The sequence below is a fragment of the Nannobrachium achirus genome (assembly GCF_963921795.1).
Source record: "Nannobrachium achirus genome assembly, chromosome: 17".
Classification (NCBI taxonomy): domain Eukaryota; kingdom Metazoa; phylum Chordata; class Actinopteri; order Myctophiformes; family Myctophidae; genus Nannobrachium; species Nannobrachium achirus.
The window spans coordinates 21786319-21799735 of NC_137824.1; the positions used below are offsets into that span (position 1 = coordinate 21786319).

Consider the following 13417-nt stretch of genomic DNA (forward strand, 5'->3'; position numbering starts at 1 on the left):
ATGAGGCTCATTTCACCATATGGGCTGCTTTAATGGCGTTAATTATCTCCTCTAACCAATGATTGTTCACAAACCCCATTTTTCTCCCTCTCCTCCTGACACGCGGGCTCCCAAATAGTGGGTTTTACTCACAGGACCTGCTACCAGGGCGGCGGCAGGGGCTCAGGAGGAGGTAGAGCGCGGCCTCCCGCCGTGTTAATGTCCGAGTGTCCTTGAGCAAGACACTGAACGGTTAACTGCTCATTAGGTCGGTGCCTTGCACGGTGTCTTCATCCGCCATCGGTGTGTGTGTGTGTGTGTGTGTGTGTGTGTGTGTGTGTGTGTGTGTGTGTGTGTGTGTGTGTGTGTTCGCGTGTGCGTGCGTGCGTGCGACGTGCATGCGTGATGCATGCGTGCATTTTTACACTCTGTTCATTTTAAACTCAGTGCCAGGGAAGCCCAAAACAAGAGTGAATGCCAGCAGAACAGTATTGCAGGCCACTTAGAGTGAATGCCAGCAGAACAGTACTGCAGGCCATTTTGGCACATTTTTGGGGGCGCTACCCACACATTTAGTAGTGCTGCTCATTCCTCGAGTGCCCGATGCTTACAGGCTGTACCTTGTTGTAAAGGTATAAGAAATTAAACATAACACCAATTGGTAATATTAAAGGGGAGATATAATTGACCAAAGTTTCCTAACTTGTTGTGCATAGCTTATCTAAGCTATGGAACGCCCTACCCGTGGCAATCAGGAAAGCTGATTCCTTGGCATCTTTTAAATCACTTTTAAAGACTCACCTGTTCAGAAAAGCCTTCCCCTAGATCACCTCATTTGCCTTAATTGTGTTGTGTGTCCTCATTGCCTGTGTATTTTTATTGCTTAAATTGCCTTAGTTTTTTGATTTTATGTTGTGTGCTTTTATTGCCTGCTCTTAATTGTTTAGTTTCTATGGTTCTTATTGTTTTTCTCCTGTATGCTTCATTTTTATTGTTGTTCAGCACTTTGTAACTTATGTTTTGAAAAGTGCTATATAAATAAAGTTATTATTATTATTATTATTATTATCTGGAAACAAGTCCCCATGCAGGACTTTTTTGTGTTATCCCATTTGCCTAAATGTTTTACTGTACATCAGGGCATTTCATCGTTTTGACTAGTAACGTATTCAATCAATCAATCAATCAATCAATCAATCAATCAATCAATCAATCAATCAATCTCTGCAACATTAACAATGTATATTTAAGTGCATAATAACTCTGACAATACAATACAGTTAAATGCAGCAGGATTAACAACAAAATTCAACATGGGCATGCCGTCCGCCTCAAAAAATTGTTTGGTAAATTAGACTTACCTGGAGTTTATATAATAGCTTTAATGCCATCAGGACCACATCATCCGCAAAAAGTAGTGAAGCAACCCTTAGGTCACCGAGCCGTATCCCCCCTCCGCCACGACTTTGCCTCGAGATCCTGTCCATGAATATATGACAAACAGGATAGGTGACAAAGTGCACCCACATCGGAAAATGATCTGCCTTACTACCGAGCACACGGACACAACTCCTGCTTTTATTCAAAAGACTATGACTAAAACTAAATCAAGATGTGCTGTCAAAATTGGTGGTGTTTTCAAAGTATCTACAATCTAATAACATCGAGGTTGCTGAATAAACTTGATGTTAATTTCACCTGACAAAAATCTGTCCCGATATCGAGGTGTAAACAGAACACCCATATGTTCACGTTGTGACACAATTCAGTCCTGATCAGGGTGTAAACATACCCATATGTTCATGTTGTGTGCTGTTCTCTCAGCTTCATCAGGCATATTGACGGGGGAGTGCTGCTCACACATAAAACCTTAAATCCACCTGTTTCAGCGCTGGCCTCTAGTCAGCTGCCATCATGGACAATATGGTCAACCTTTCTGCAAAGAGTGAAAACAGCTTATCTACAAGCTCGCAGCACGTTGTGTTGCGTGTTGTGAGCTTGCAGATCTGCTATTTAGCAGCACCTCCTCAGAATTTTCTACATTCTACATTGCAGTATTGATACTTTTTTACTTAAGTACTTTTTCCACCACTGCCGAGCAGAGGGGGTTATGCAAATGAGCTGATCAATGAAGCTCTGTATTCAGGGAGATAGAACATCAAGGCTTGCGGAATTCTGCTTTTTGTGAGGGTACCTACACCTACCCTAGAGGACACGGGGAGAACATGCAAACTCCACCGTCAGAAAGGCCCTTTCGCCAACCCCACTGCCCATGCACTGGGTGGGGCACTGGTGACCACAGATATGAAAAGCTAGATACCTTATCCGCCACTGCAGTTCATTGGCGCGACTGGTGAAACAGGACTGGCGGAACTGTGGAATTCTGGAACTGTGGAAGGCACTCTGCCCCCTGCAGTGATCCTTTGATCCAAAGTAAGGCCCATGCTGTCTCAAACATAAAGAGAACATGCATGCTCGCAGCCTATATTTTAATGGCTGTTGTTAAAAAGAAAAAGAATAATTATAACGTAAAAAGTTTCAGAATAAATTGTGAATCTCACCCTGTAAACCTGCTCTGCTCTAGTTTGCATACTGGGTGCATATGGGTGATGTAAAAATAAAAAAGAGGTTTCAAATTAAGACGTGTATGTGACACTGTAAACCGTGGCTCATTTTCAAAAGTAGGAATGATTTGAAACAGCACAAGGTCACACTGGCACTCTGTTCCACTTTGTGACACAATTAAACAATGATGGGCAGGCTCTCTCCTCTCTGTGTCTCTCTCTCTCTCTCTCTCTCTCTCTCTCTCTCTCTCTCTCTCTCTCTCTCTCAAATGGGCTGAAATGAATTGCACAGATATTAAAAAAAGAAAAGGGTTCATGGAGCACCAAGACGGCATCTCTGCCTTTTTTATATACAGTATACAATGAGAACACAGAGACAAAGGTTAGCGTATTCGGTTCTTCTTGAGTGTTTAAAGGGGGGAGGGGGGGGGGGGGGGGACAGACTATAGTACTTGTACGACTTTATTCCTTCCATCCATCCATGTAGATAAACTTTATTTTTCCGCGCTACTCCTCCCACTGTTTTGGTGGCACGCACTTGGGCCATATGGAAAATCGACCAGCTTCATTTGGACACGCATGGGTGCATTTTGCTAAGAGATACGCTACACAATTTAATTTATCACCACATGAGACTGACACACTTCAGTATTTACTGAATGCATTTTTTCCACAGGTTTCTTGTTGTTTTGCCTTTCAAATTTTTTATGGAGAATGGAGCCTATTTTTGCAGAAACTCACAAATGGCAAGAAACCACTCCATTCCCATTGAAAAGCAGAATCATAGGTAGCAGCATAGGTAGATTTAAACTTAGAAGTCAGAGAAGATCATACAAATAGCAAAAATAGCTGATCTACAAGCTCAATGTTCTGCAAAACCCCTGAAAACCTACTGTCTTGCTAATGGCAGGACGTGTGAGGTTTTGAAATGGCACATCTGTATGCACGGGCATTCCAAGATATGAGCTTAATATTGATTACCATAAAGGGGACAAGGACAGAATGGTAAGAACCGCTCAAATAGGGACAAGCACTACAGATACAGATACAGAGATGTTTGTAAGTGTGATTCGTGTCACGGCAACAGGGCAACACATTATAGTCCTGGGGAAACTTTATTTCTAAGGTAACCTTTCCGCCGCCTGTCTGTCTGTCTGTCTGGAACAGACAGACATCTGTCAGGGATAGGGAATCAATAGGGAATCAATGGGAGTGGGAATCAGTTGGGAATCAATGGGAGTGGGAATCAATAGGGAATCAATTGGTCGAGCTTCACATGACAGTTAGCTTACTGTCAGCAACCGTCAGCAACCACACTTGTAATTTCCAATTGCATCTTTTCTAGTTAATATTATTACAGAGGGCAATTGTAATGTATTAAGGCATGCACTGCTTATTAGCCAGGAATCCTTTTTTTAACTAATCCAACCCTTCTTATGCCTGCATTGTATTGACTATACCACAGACAATATGATATATCTTAAAATGTGATGCCATGGAAATTCTATACAGTATAAATAGGCTACTTTACATTGTAATGTCTTAGGTTGCTATAGAAGTAGTATGTATGGCTTACTTCAGAACAGACGCTAGAGGGCAGTCACATGCAGTGTGGGAATGTGATGATTTGGAATGAGAGGTGTACCAGATGGCTGGAAATTGGAATTTAAATTTTGAACCATTTATAGAGAATATGCAGTGTTGTATACTAAGCATCTATGTAAACTAGACCAGGTCAACCTGGTTGTGCCAGACCCCCTGTCTGTCATCATCATTTATGACATCATGCCTTTTGTAGGCATGTCATCATCATGTCATCATCATATATACCCTTTATATAGAAAACCCGGACAGACCGACATTTGCTTATGTAGGCCTACCCATTTCATGGGTCTGGCAAATATTAACTCACACCTCACTTGATGTGTCACACCAGCAGCATTAACAGGCCATACATGGTGGCCTGCTACTTCCAGTTTGTTTTATAATAAACAATTGAAATGAAAATGTTTTGGCCGACCCATTTGTTTGGTGGAAAGTTGTTCTTCATCAAGGCTGTAAAAAAAAAAAAAAAAAAAAAAAAAACAATGTTGTCGATTTACCTGGCTACTTTTGCCCTGTAGCTTTTAGTGTAACTTGTTACATTTCTCTGGGGATAGCTTGTAGTGTAGTTGAGCTATATTTAATTAAGAGTAACTAGTAGTGTAGCTAGTGTTACTAAATTTTCCAAGTAGCCTGCCCATCACTGCTGGGAGTAGACTTTCTTCTCTCTTCTTCTGACTTTACCCTCAGGTCAAACAGGACATGAGCTATACCTTCAAAAGTTTGCCATACCTTCAAAGTTTGCACTTTCAAAGGCTTACTACAGCGCCACCCTTTGGCCAATCGTTGTGAGTTTCGTGTTTTTGCCGTTTGGCATATTGCCAAGTTTCGTAAAAAGGAACTGCACCGTTGCGAAAAGTGGCGGAAGAAGACAAAGTACAAATACAATAGTGGCTACGCCCTTTCAGGGCTTGGCCACTAACTAGAAAAATGCAATTAGAAATTGCAAGTGTGGTTGCCTATTTATTGTCTGGATAGCCAGATTGTCATGTGAAGCTTGACCAATCCTCAAGCTAGCACCACTCCCCCATTGAACTCAATAGCCATACTCTAATGGTGACGTTACAGAGAAAAAATAAGACATTTCCACTGCTCAGCTCTGCCCCGAGCTGGCAGGCAGGCTGTTCAAAGCAGCTCACTCCAGAGCCTTGTATTATATAGAGACAGAGTTCTGCCAATGCGGGGTCAGAAATCTGACCTGGCCCCATGAAGTGAACGGAGTTTGCACGTCTCTCTCTGAATACAAGGCTCTGGATCACTCCACAGACAAGCATATCACGTGACGAGAGGGGGGGACCGGGGGAGAAAGGACTGCTCAGTGCTCATAAGACGACAAACAATGGAGGTGACAAGACGTTGTCTTATGTAAGCCTGTTAATATTACAGTATGCAATGCGATAGTAGTTGTGATGGGCGCGACCCTAACCCTAACCCTTTGTTAATATGCCTGCCTTGGCTGCCTAGATATCTTTGTATCATGTGAACTTTAGCCAGCTACAGTAGATTTGAGTGGCATTGAAATGCTAATTCACATTTAGAAGACAATGGAACCGCTGCAGCAGCGAGGGACGAGGTGCAGCTTACTCTGCTGGGCCAAGAGGGGGAGAAAACTACTACCTAATTTTGGGGAGCGTGCATGTCGATATTGCTACATAGCATCTGTTTGACAGTCCATTCTTTCGACGCTATGCCCCAACGTATCTCGGAAAGGAGACATGTCAGAATGGAGACATGTAACCCCTAAACCTAACCCAAACCCTAACCCAGTAACCGTGACGCGGGGTGAGTTTGCCTGGTTAATAAACCAGACTCTATCACACACTTCGTTTTGGGAAGAGAGTCTGGAATTTCGGGGAGAGATTATTTTTCTTGGGGGCGGGCTAAAGCCTATTGACGTGATGTTAGGGGCGATTAAAAAAAATGTCAAGGTGACTTGCTCTTAATTGCTCCCTTTGAACTTCAAAGGGGTTGTAAACCGCAGTAATTGATTGAGCCATACAAGTGTCAATAGCTCGTTAGTGTTCTCTCTAATCAATGAAACATCAAACACAACTACCTCTTTGATGCCTGTCACCCTTTCTGGTGGCTGGTGGAAATGGATTCTCAATTGTGAGGCTCCAGACCACACTACACCACGGGGGGGTGTTGTGCGGTCTGGTTTATTAACCAGGCTAGGAGTAGCTAACCTGCCGACGCGTTGTAGAGAGAATGACACATCGAAGGAGCGAGATTTCCCAGTCATTTTTTCATACAGAAGGTTCAAACAATGAGAGTCTTTGTACCCTCTCTGAGCTATGGTGGTGAAATTGGGGACCCACCGGTATTGTGATTGTTTAGCAGACGTGAGGTCCACATGAGGTCCACATACCAGTGCATATAACCGGTCACGGAATGATTCCAAATGTGATGAAACCGATGTCGGTTCCTCAATGTTAGATCCGGTTCCTCCGGTTCCAGATCCCAAACCTAGCTCTAGGCTGTGCATGGCTTCATCACAGACTCCCAGCCCCTCCCTCGCATTAATCCACGTGATCTACGGAATGGAGATGTCCTCCCCGTTGGAGGGCGTGCTTCAAAGCTTCAAAACGGTCGTTTCGTACGCTGCCATCTTCAGAGGCTTCCGTCTTGTCCCCAGTGTCATCTTCAGACTCTGTCTCGTCTTTGTCACTCCTTTCGTCTTCAAGGCTGCTTCCTGAGAGGAACTTGATGACCATGCGCAGGATCAGAACGGACCAGAACACGTGCAGAAACAGCAGCAGGACCAGCAGGCCGTTGAAGAAGTAGAAACCGAAGAAGGGCGGGTACAGGGTCAGGGGGTACACCAGTGTCATGTAGATGATCCAGAATGGGAGGATCACGAGGCGCGTGACGATGAAGGCGACCGCGAACAAGGCGAATAACAGGTCGCAGGTTTTTGTCCAGCCCGCGTAGTTGAACATCTTGGCTGATTCCATGAGATAGTCGGACGCATCGTGCACCAGCATGATTAAGGTCCCTGCCCGCAGATAGTTCACCAACCAGGAGAAGCCGATGAGGGCAATAGCGGCTACATGGTGAACTATCTGTTCCTTGAAATCTTTGCGTTTTACATCTGTCGCCACACTGAACGCCAGTGACATATAGAATCCCAGCTCAAGCATGTAATACCAGTATTGGGAAGTAATCAGTGGCATTCTAGGAAAGTCTTCCCAAAACAATGTCATGTCATGGAGCCAAGGTTTATCAACAAGTACTGCCAGGCCAGCAAAGAAAGCAACAAGGTAACATGTAAATCTCCAACTGGCTTCACGGAACTTCTTGAGTTTGCTTGGTCGGTCGTGGTTTCTCCGTCTCCTGAACCATCTCTGGACCTGTCGTTCTGACCAGCCCGTCTGCTTGCTCAGGCTCTCCAAACGGCTCTGAGAGGGATGTTTCGAAGAGTTTAAATACGAGGACTCCAGAGTGGGATTTGGGATTAGTCTGGCACGCTGTTTGTCCTTCACCCCGAGTAGAATAGCAAGTGGAAGAGCAACCGTCCTCTCAAATATCTGCCTGCTGACCAGGAAACACAAAGTGATGGGGATGGTGGCCCACAGGTCTCCCGCTTTAGGAAACACCTTGCCATCATGGTCCTGAAGGTCAGCCCAGCCAATCCCGGGAGGAAACCATATCCAGTCCTGCCAGAGGAACTCACTGAGACGTGACAACATGCTCTCTATGTAGTGGTTCATGCAGGTAGGACGCCTCTCCTTCCACTATACCTGCTGCCACTGATTTCAATTCCTCCTCTTCGGAAACCGTGTGAGTCTTCATGCAAATCTCTGTATGAAACGGGATTGACGACCACTTGTTTACCTGTTAATGTCCCCCACGTTGACTTCTCTAATACCAGATTTGTGTTCAACAGGCCTGATGCGGTATATGTCCATATGGGCATATACTGATGACGTCATGGGGATTTCCATCCATATATGGGCATAAAAGGGACACGGGCAGACGGACACAGAGCAGAGATATCCATATGTTTTTGAGCGGTGGTAAACCGCTCCATAGAGTGGCTGTGCGTGTGTCTGTAGCATAGCCTGTACATCCTAGACTCAAATCCTAGTCTGAAGATGCAAGCGCGACCACCGCTCACTTCACATTGGGTGTGATTTTTACTGTTTTATGTAATGTTATGTATTTCGAACTGTATGTTCAGTGGCGTCAGTTCAGCAAAAACTAATGTTTGGCGCACGTGCAAGACAGTCATGTTGCCATACCTTAGCAACAGGCATGATGAATTTATTTTTTATTTTTTCCCTGTAGCCAAGGTATGGCAGCTGCCATACCTTACCATACCCAATTGACGCCTCTGTGTATGTTACTGTTTCTTGTTTGTGTATTTGTATTCGCTCAGGTGGCAAAATATGTTTCTGACTGCATTTTTTATATCTATGCTATGATGCCTAAAACCAAAAATATATATTGACAATTTTTTCAACAAATAAAACTAGTCCTAAACTGTTTAGGCAAGTCATTTTGACAAATGACAAGTCATTTTAGGTTTGGTTGTGCTCAGGTGTTGTGCTCCGAAAATAGCAGATCTACAAGCTCACTAGGTATCGGGTCAATAAATCACCTGTAGATTTAGCCCACTAAAATCTTGTGGTATTTACTTGACTCAAATTTGACTAAAACCTGAACATTTCAGACGATTAAAATCTCAAACAAAATTACATTTTATTCGAAAGACTATATTACTAAAACTAAATCACAATTTGCTGTCAAAATCAACACTAGTCTCATGGCTTCATCTGTCAGCCTCTTTGTTGTTTGTGGGTGTCAGCGCTTTGGTTTTGAAGATGGCAGTGAACAAAACACGCAGAACACAAATCAGGCGTGCACGCTGTGGTGCGCGATCTAACAGTGTTTGGTGTGTGACTTTAGTCGACAAAGTTGATTTTGTCGACAAAAAATATATTTTGGCGGGCCTTGATGGCGTCGCAATGGGTGATTTTACACTTTTTTTGGGTGCGCACATGCTACAAGCTCACAACGCCTCTTGGATCTCTGCTCCACTAGTCCAAGTTTTTATTTGTTGACTAAAATGTCAGTATATTCAGTTTCTATTGTTTTTTATTTCGCCATAAAGGCAGTCAACTATCATTTTCCATCGTTTTAGTCGACACAATCAACACTAGATGGAGCTTGAAACCCGAGCCCATTAAAACTGAATTCACAATTTACAATTTAGTGGGGTTGTAAGGGTTGATCAGGCTTTGGAGGTATGGATGTGCCGTACCTTTGGCTGCTTTGAAAGCCAGTATCAGTGTTTTGTATTCTGTGCGGGACAGTGGAGGGAGTGGAGAAGGGGGGAGACATGGGAGAATTTTGGCTGGTTGAAGACTAATCGTGCCACAGCATTTTGGATTAATTGGAGATGCTGGGAGGCCAGTGAGGAGAGTTACAGTAGTACTCTGATTCTCCGGATGTTATAGAGTGTGAACCTACAGGACCGGGTGACTGATGCAATTGTTGTTAAAAAAATTACACCCAATGTGAAGTGAGCGGTGGTCATGCTTGCATAACGTCCTCAGACTAGGATTTGAGTCTAGGATGTACAGGCTATGCTACACGCTACACACACACGTTTTGACATACGACATATGACATCACTAGACAAACATGATGCTACGTACACACATTTTGCTTTGGCAAAACGCTGAGGAAAAAGGCTACAGACACACACACACAGCCACGTATAGGAGCGGTCTACCACCGCTCAAAAAAAAAGTTAAGTGAAAAGGATAACACAAAAAGCCGCCAGGGGCTTGTTTCCATTGTGATCCATTGTGTCTATGAATTTCGGTCCATGAATCTAATAAAACACTCAACATAAAAGCCTTGGTAAAAGTTGGCTTTTGCTGTTCACTTTGTTCTCATACAGTACCGAGTGACAATAAAGCCTCTTATAAATGTTGAATGTGTGTGTGGCACGTTGTTTGAAGTAACAACACACAGATGAAGCCCCGTTACGGATGAGTTTAACACACACATAACCCCACTCCCAACCCCCCTTTATCTCTGCACAACAAATAATTGTGAAATTGATGTAAATATCCAAACAGGAGGAAATTGAAATCGTCTCTAACTGCTCTAGGGGACGAAGGCAAATGTAGGTCAAATGACGCATTTGCATTAATCCTTCCTCCTCCATATGTATGATTTGTGGGTTCACAAATAAATTCACTTAGAAGTGACTAATCATACATGGGGGTTTGCACCCAGAGATTGCTTCTGTATTAAAGTGCCACCAAGTTGGAGAATGAAAGCTGGAAGCATAAAGTCCAAATAAAAGTAGGAGGAGAGTGGAAAAACATGCCTGGAGGCAAGGGGGGGTCAGGAGAAGAGGTTTCCCTACATGAATGATTGAAGCTGAGACCCCCGCCCAGCACTGTGATAACAAACTGTCCACTCTGCAAACGGTAGTGCCACCTTCGGTGGGCTGTAGATTATTGCGACTGTCAGGTCACAGTTAGTATGAAAACTTTTTGAATTAATCCTCAATGGAAGGCAATGTGTTATCTGCCTAACACGTCCAGGAACGTGATAAGAATTACCGCAGTGCAGTGCCAGGACACCGTTATCACATCCAGGGACGTGTTAACTACTGTACCGTACATGGTAACCAGATGAACAGGTGAGGTTGATTTTTTTATTCACGCGCTCCGAAATTCACTCCGATATTCGGCCCGAAAAACACAGCAGTGTGCAAAGACCTTTACTGTCGAAATGTCCTTGAGCAAGACTCTGAACCCCTAGTTTCCTCCGCCATCGGTGTATGACTGTGTTAGTGAATGGGTGAATGTAATGCACAATCTATGTAAAGTGCCTTGGATGAAAGAGAGGGGAACTGAAATCCCTTAGAACATAATGAGACTTGCATTGCTCGTCATAGTATTCAATGTTCACAGCACGCTGCGTAGCATCCTTCACACCTGGTTTTTCAGAACAGTTTCAAGAGGTCTCCATTTATGGGCATGCTATATTTGTGATGTAAAACGTGGCACTGAGGATTCTGTTAGTGTGGTTTGTGGCCGATGTGGCCTCCATATATGGGCATTCCCATACGTAGTCCTGTTAGATATGGGGTTAATATTGATGACATCAGGGAACCCCATATATGGGCATAATTCAAGCAACAATACGTATAGCGTCATTGGTATTCTACATAATGGTGTCATCATGAAATGACATAGCAACGTCATCATAACAAATTACTTTAAATTAATTGTCAGGTAATAAACAACATGTCATTAAGCAATTTTTAACGGGAGATTGTATGTTTAGCACGGCAGTTTTATGACTGCATCCTTCTCTTCAACACAGCTGTGTTGATTTGAACACAATCTAAAGAAACTTGGGAGACTTAATCAAATAACTTGAACAAGTAATAATAAATCGATCCACCCCAGGATGCTCTGCCCCAGTCATAGCCCGAAGATCAACAGTTGCCAGGAGCAGCCACTGAAGCATCTTGGGTTCAGCTCTCCTGCTGTGGTGGAGTCTAAAGCCGAGGCAGGTGGCATCAGCAGCATGCAGCCCGAGGCCATCCAAGAGACTTTGGGGCCTCAGCTTAAGCTGCTCCCTCTCAACGACCAGATCCGGGAACTACAGACGATAATCCGGGACAAGACGACCAGCAGAGGGGACTTTGTGTTCTGCGCCGAGCGACTGATCAGGCTGGCGGTCGAGGAGGGGCTGAACCAGCTCCCCTACTCGGGGTGCACCGTCACCACGCCCACGGGGCACCGCTACCAAGGGGTCCAGTTTGAGAGGGGCAACTGTGGGGTCAGCATCATGAGGAGCGGCGAGGCCATGGAGCAGGGCCTCCGGGACTGCTGCCGCTCCATCCGCATCGGCAAGGTGCTCATCCAGACCGACGAGGACACCCAGAGGGCCAAGGTCTACTACGCCAAGTTCCCCCCGGACGTGCACAAGAGGAAGGTGCTGCTCATGTACCCCATCCTCAGCACGGGGAGCACCGCGACCGAGGCCGTCCGGGAGCTGACGGAGCACGGCGTTCAGCCCAGACACATCATCCTCCTGAGTCTCTTCTCCACTCCGCGGGGAGCTAAGTCTATCATCCAGGCGTTCCCAGACATAACCATCCTGACCACGGAGGTGCACCCCGTGGCTCCAGCTCATTTTGGACAGAGGTACTTTGGCACAGACTAAGTCTGCGATGACCTGAGGAGCAAGCACTTTGGTGTGGGAAGCCATTTTGAGTACATTTCGTCCCCCTCAAACCCCCAAGCTTGCAGCGCTATTTTTGAATAGCCAAAACTTAACACACTAATGAATGATTGTTTTAATGATAATATGTGTTACTTTTGTGAATTGTCATTTCATAGATGGTGGCCAGCCACACTCTCACAACTGGCAAATAAAAAAAGATACCAGTTCTGTTCAGAATTTGTCGTCTCACATCTTTCCACCAAATATTAGAAAGCCCTCAATAGTGGGCTCAATAAGCAGGATCGATAAGGTGCTCATAATCATCAATATAAATTAACGAGCTCCATCCCTTAGTGTGGACTGTGGTGAGCAACCGAATGACAGACCCCTTTTTCTTATGTTGAAAATGTCCACTCTATCTGAAAAGCCCTGTATACATATGCTGACAGCATCCCACAAGTGGGCATAATAACAGTCTCTTTGGCCATGCAGCACAATTAACATTAATTTGCATTTTCCAATTATTATCTTTAAATAAAAGGTACTTAACCTAACTTTGGTGTGTGTTGAGTGGAGACCTCAATTACACATGGGAAGCTCACAGGCATGGATGTTTAAAATGACTGAAACAGTGCAGTGGATCTCAAACTTTGCAACTATTTCTTTGCATTTGATGTATTGATGTTGATGAACTGATGTATTACCTTATATTGTAAATTGCTCTGGATTAAGATATGCTAAAATGCCTAAATTGTAAATTGTAATGACATGACACGAGTCAGTGACTGTCAATTTGTTGTCATCATCGGAGGATGAGGAAGTGGAGGACATGGAGGTTCCACGGCCTCTGGGAGATGTTCACCCCAGCAGAGGTGCGTGCGACAGCCCCTCCTGCTTTAAATGACTTCCCGCGGCTATGCTTTGATGCGAAGATTCGCATGACAAAAACGGCAAAATCTCTCCGACCTCCATGATATCTTTGTCTTTTTAGCTGCTAACTTGAAAATCTGTACATTTAAAGGGATATTTCACTTAAAAAAACAAAACAATATTTAGATATTTGATATAAATGT

The 13417-nt window shown here is 44.2% G+C and overlaps 2 protein-coding genes across 2 annotated transcripts; one reads left to right on the plus strand and one right to left on the minus strand.

Moving 5' to 3' along the window:
- Window positions 1-6664: 6664 nt before the first annotated feature.
- Window positions 6665-7834, minus strand: LOC308302324 (ceramide synthase 2-like; the record flags this gene model as incomplete). The annotated part of the gene is made up of 1 exon (XM_080746580.1): window positions 6665-7834. The coding sequence occupies one exon, from the start codon at window positions 7832-7834 to the stop codon at window positions 6665-6667; it is 1170 nt and encodes a 389-aa protein (XP_080602706.1).
- Window positions 7835-11582: 3748 nt separating this feature from the next.
- LOC308302325 (uracil phosphoribosyltransferase homolog) lies at window positions 11583-12344 on the plus strand (the record flags this gene model as incomplete). Its single annotated transcript, XM_080746581.1, has 1 exon — window positions 11583-12344. One exon carries the CDS (start codon window positions 11583-11585, stop codon window positions 12342-12344), a length of 762 nt encoding a protein of 253 aa, XP_080602707.1.
- Window positions 12345-13417: the final 1073 nt, after the last annotated feature.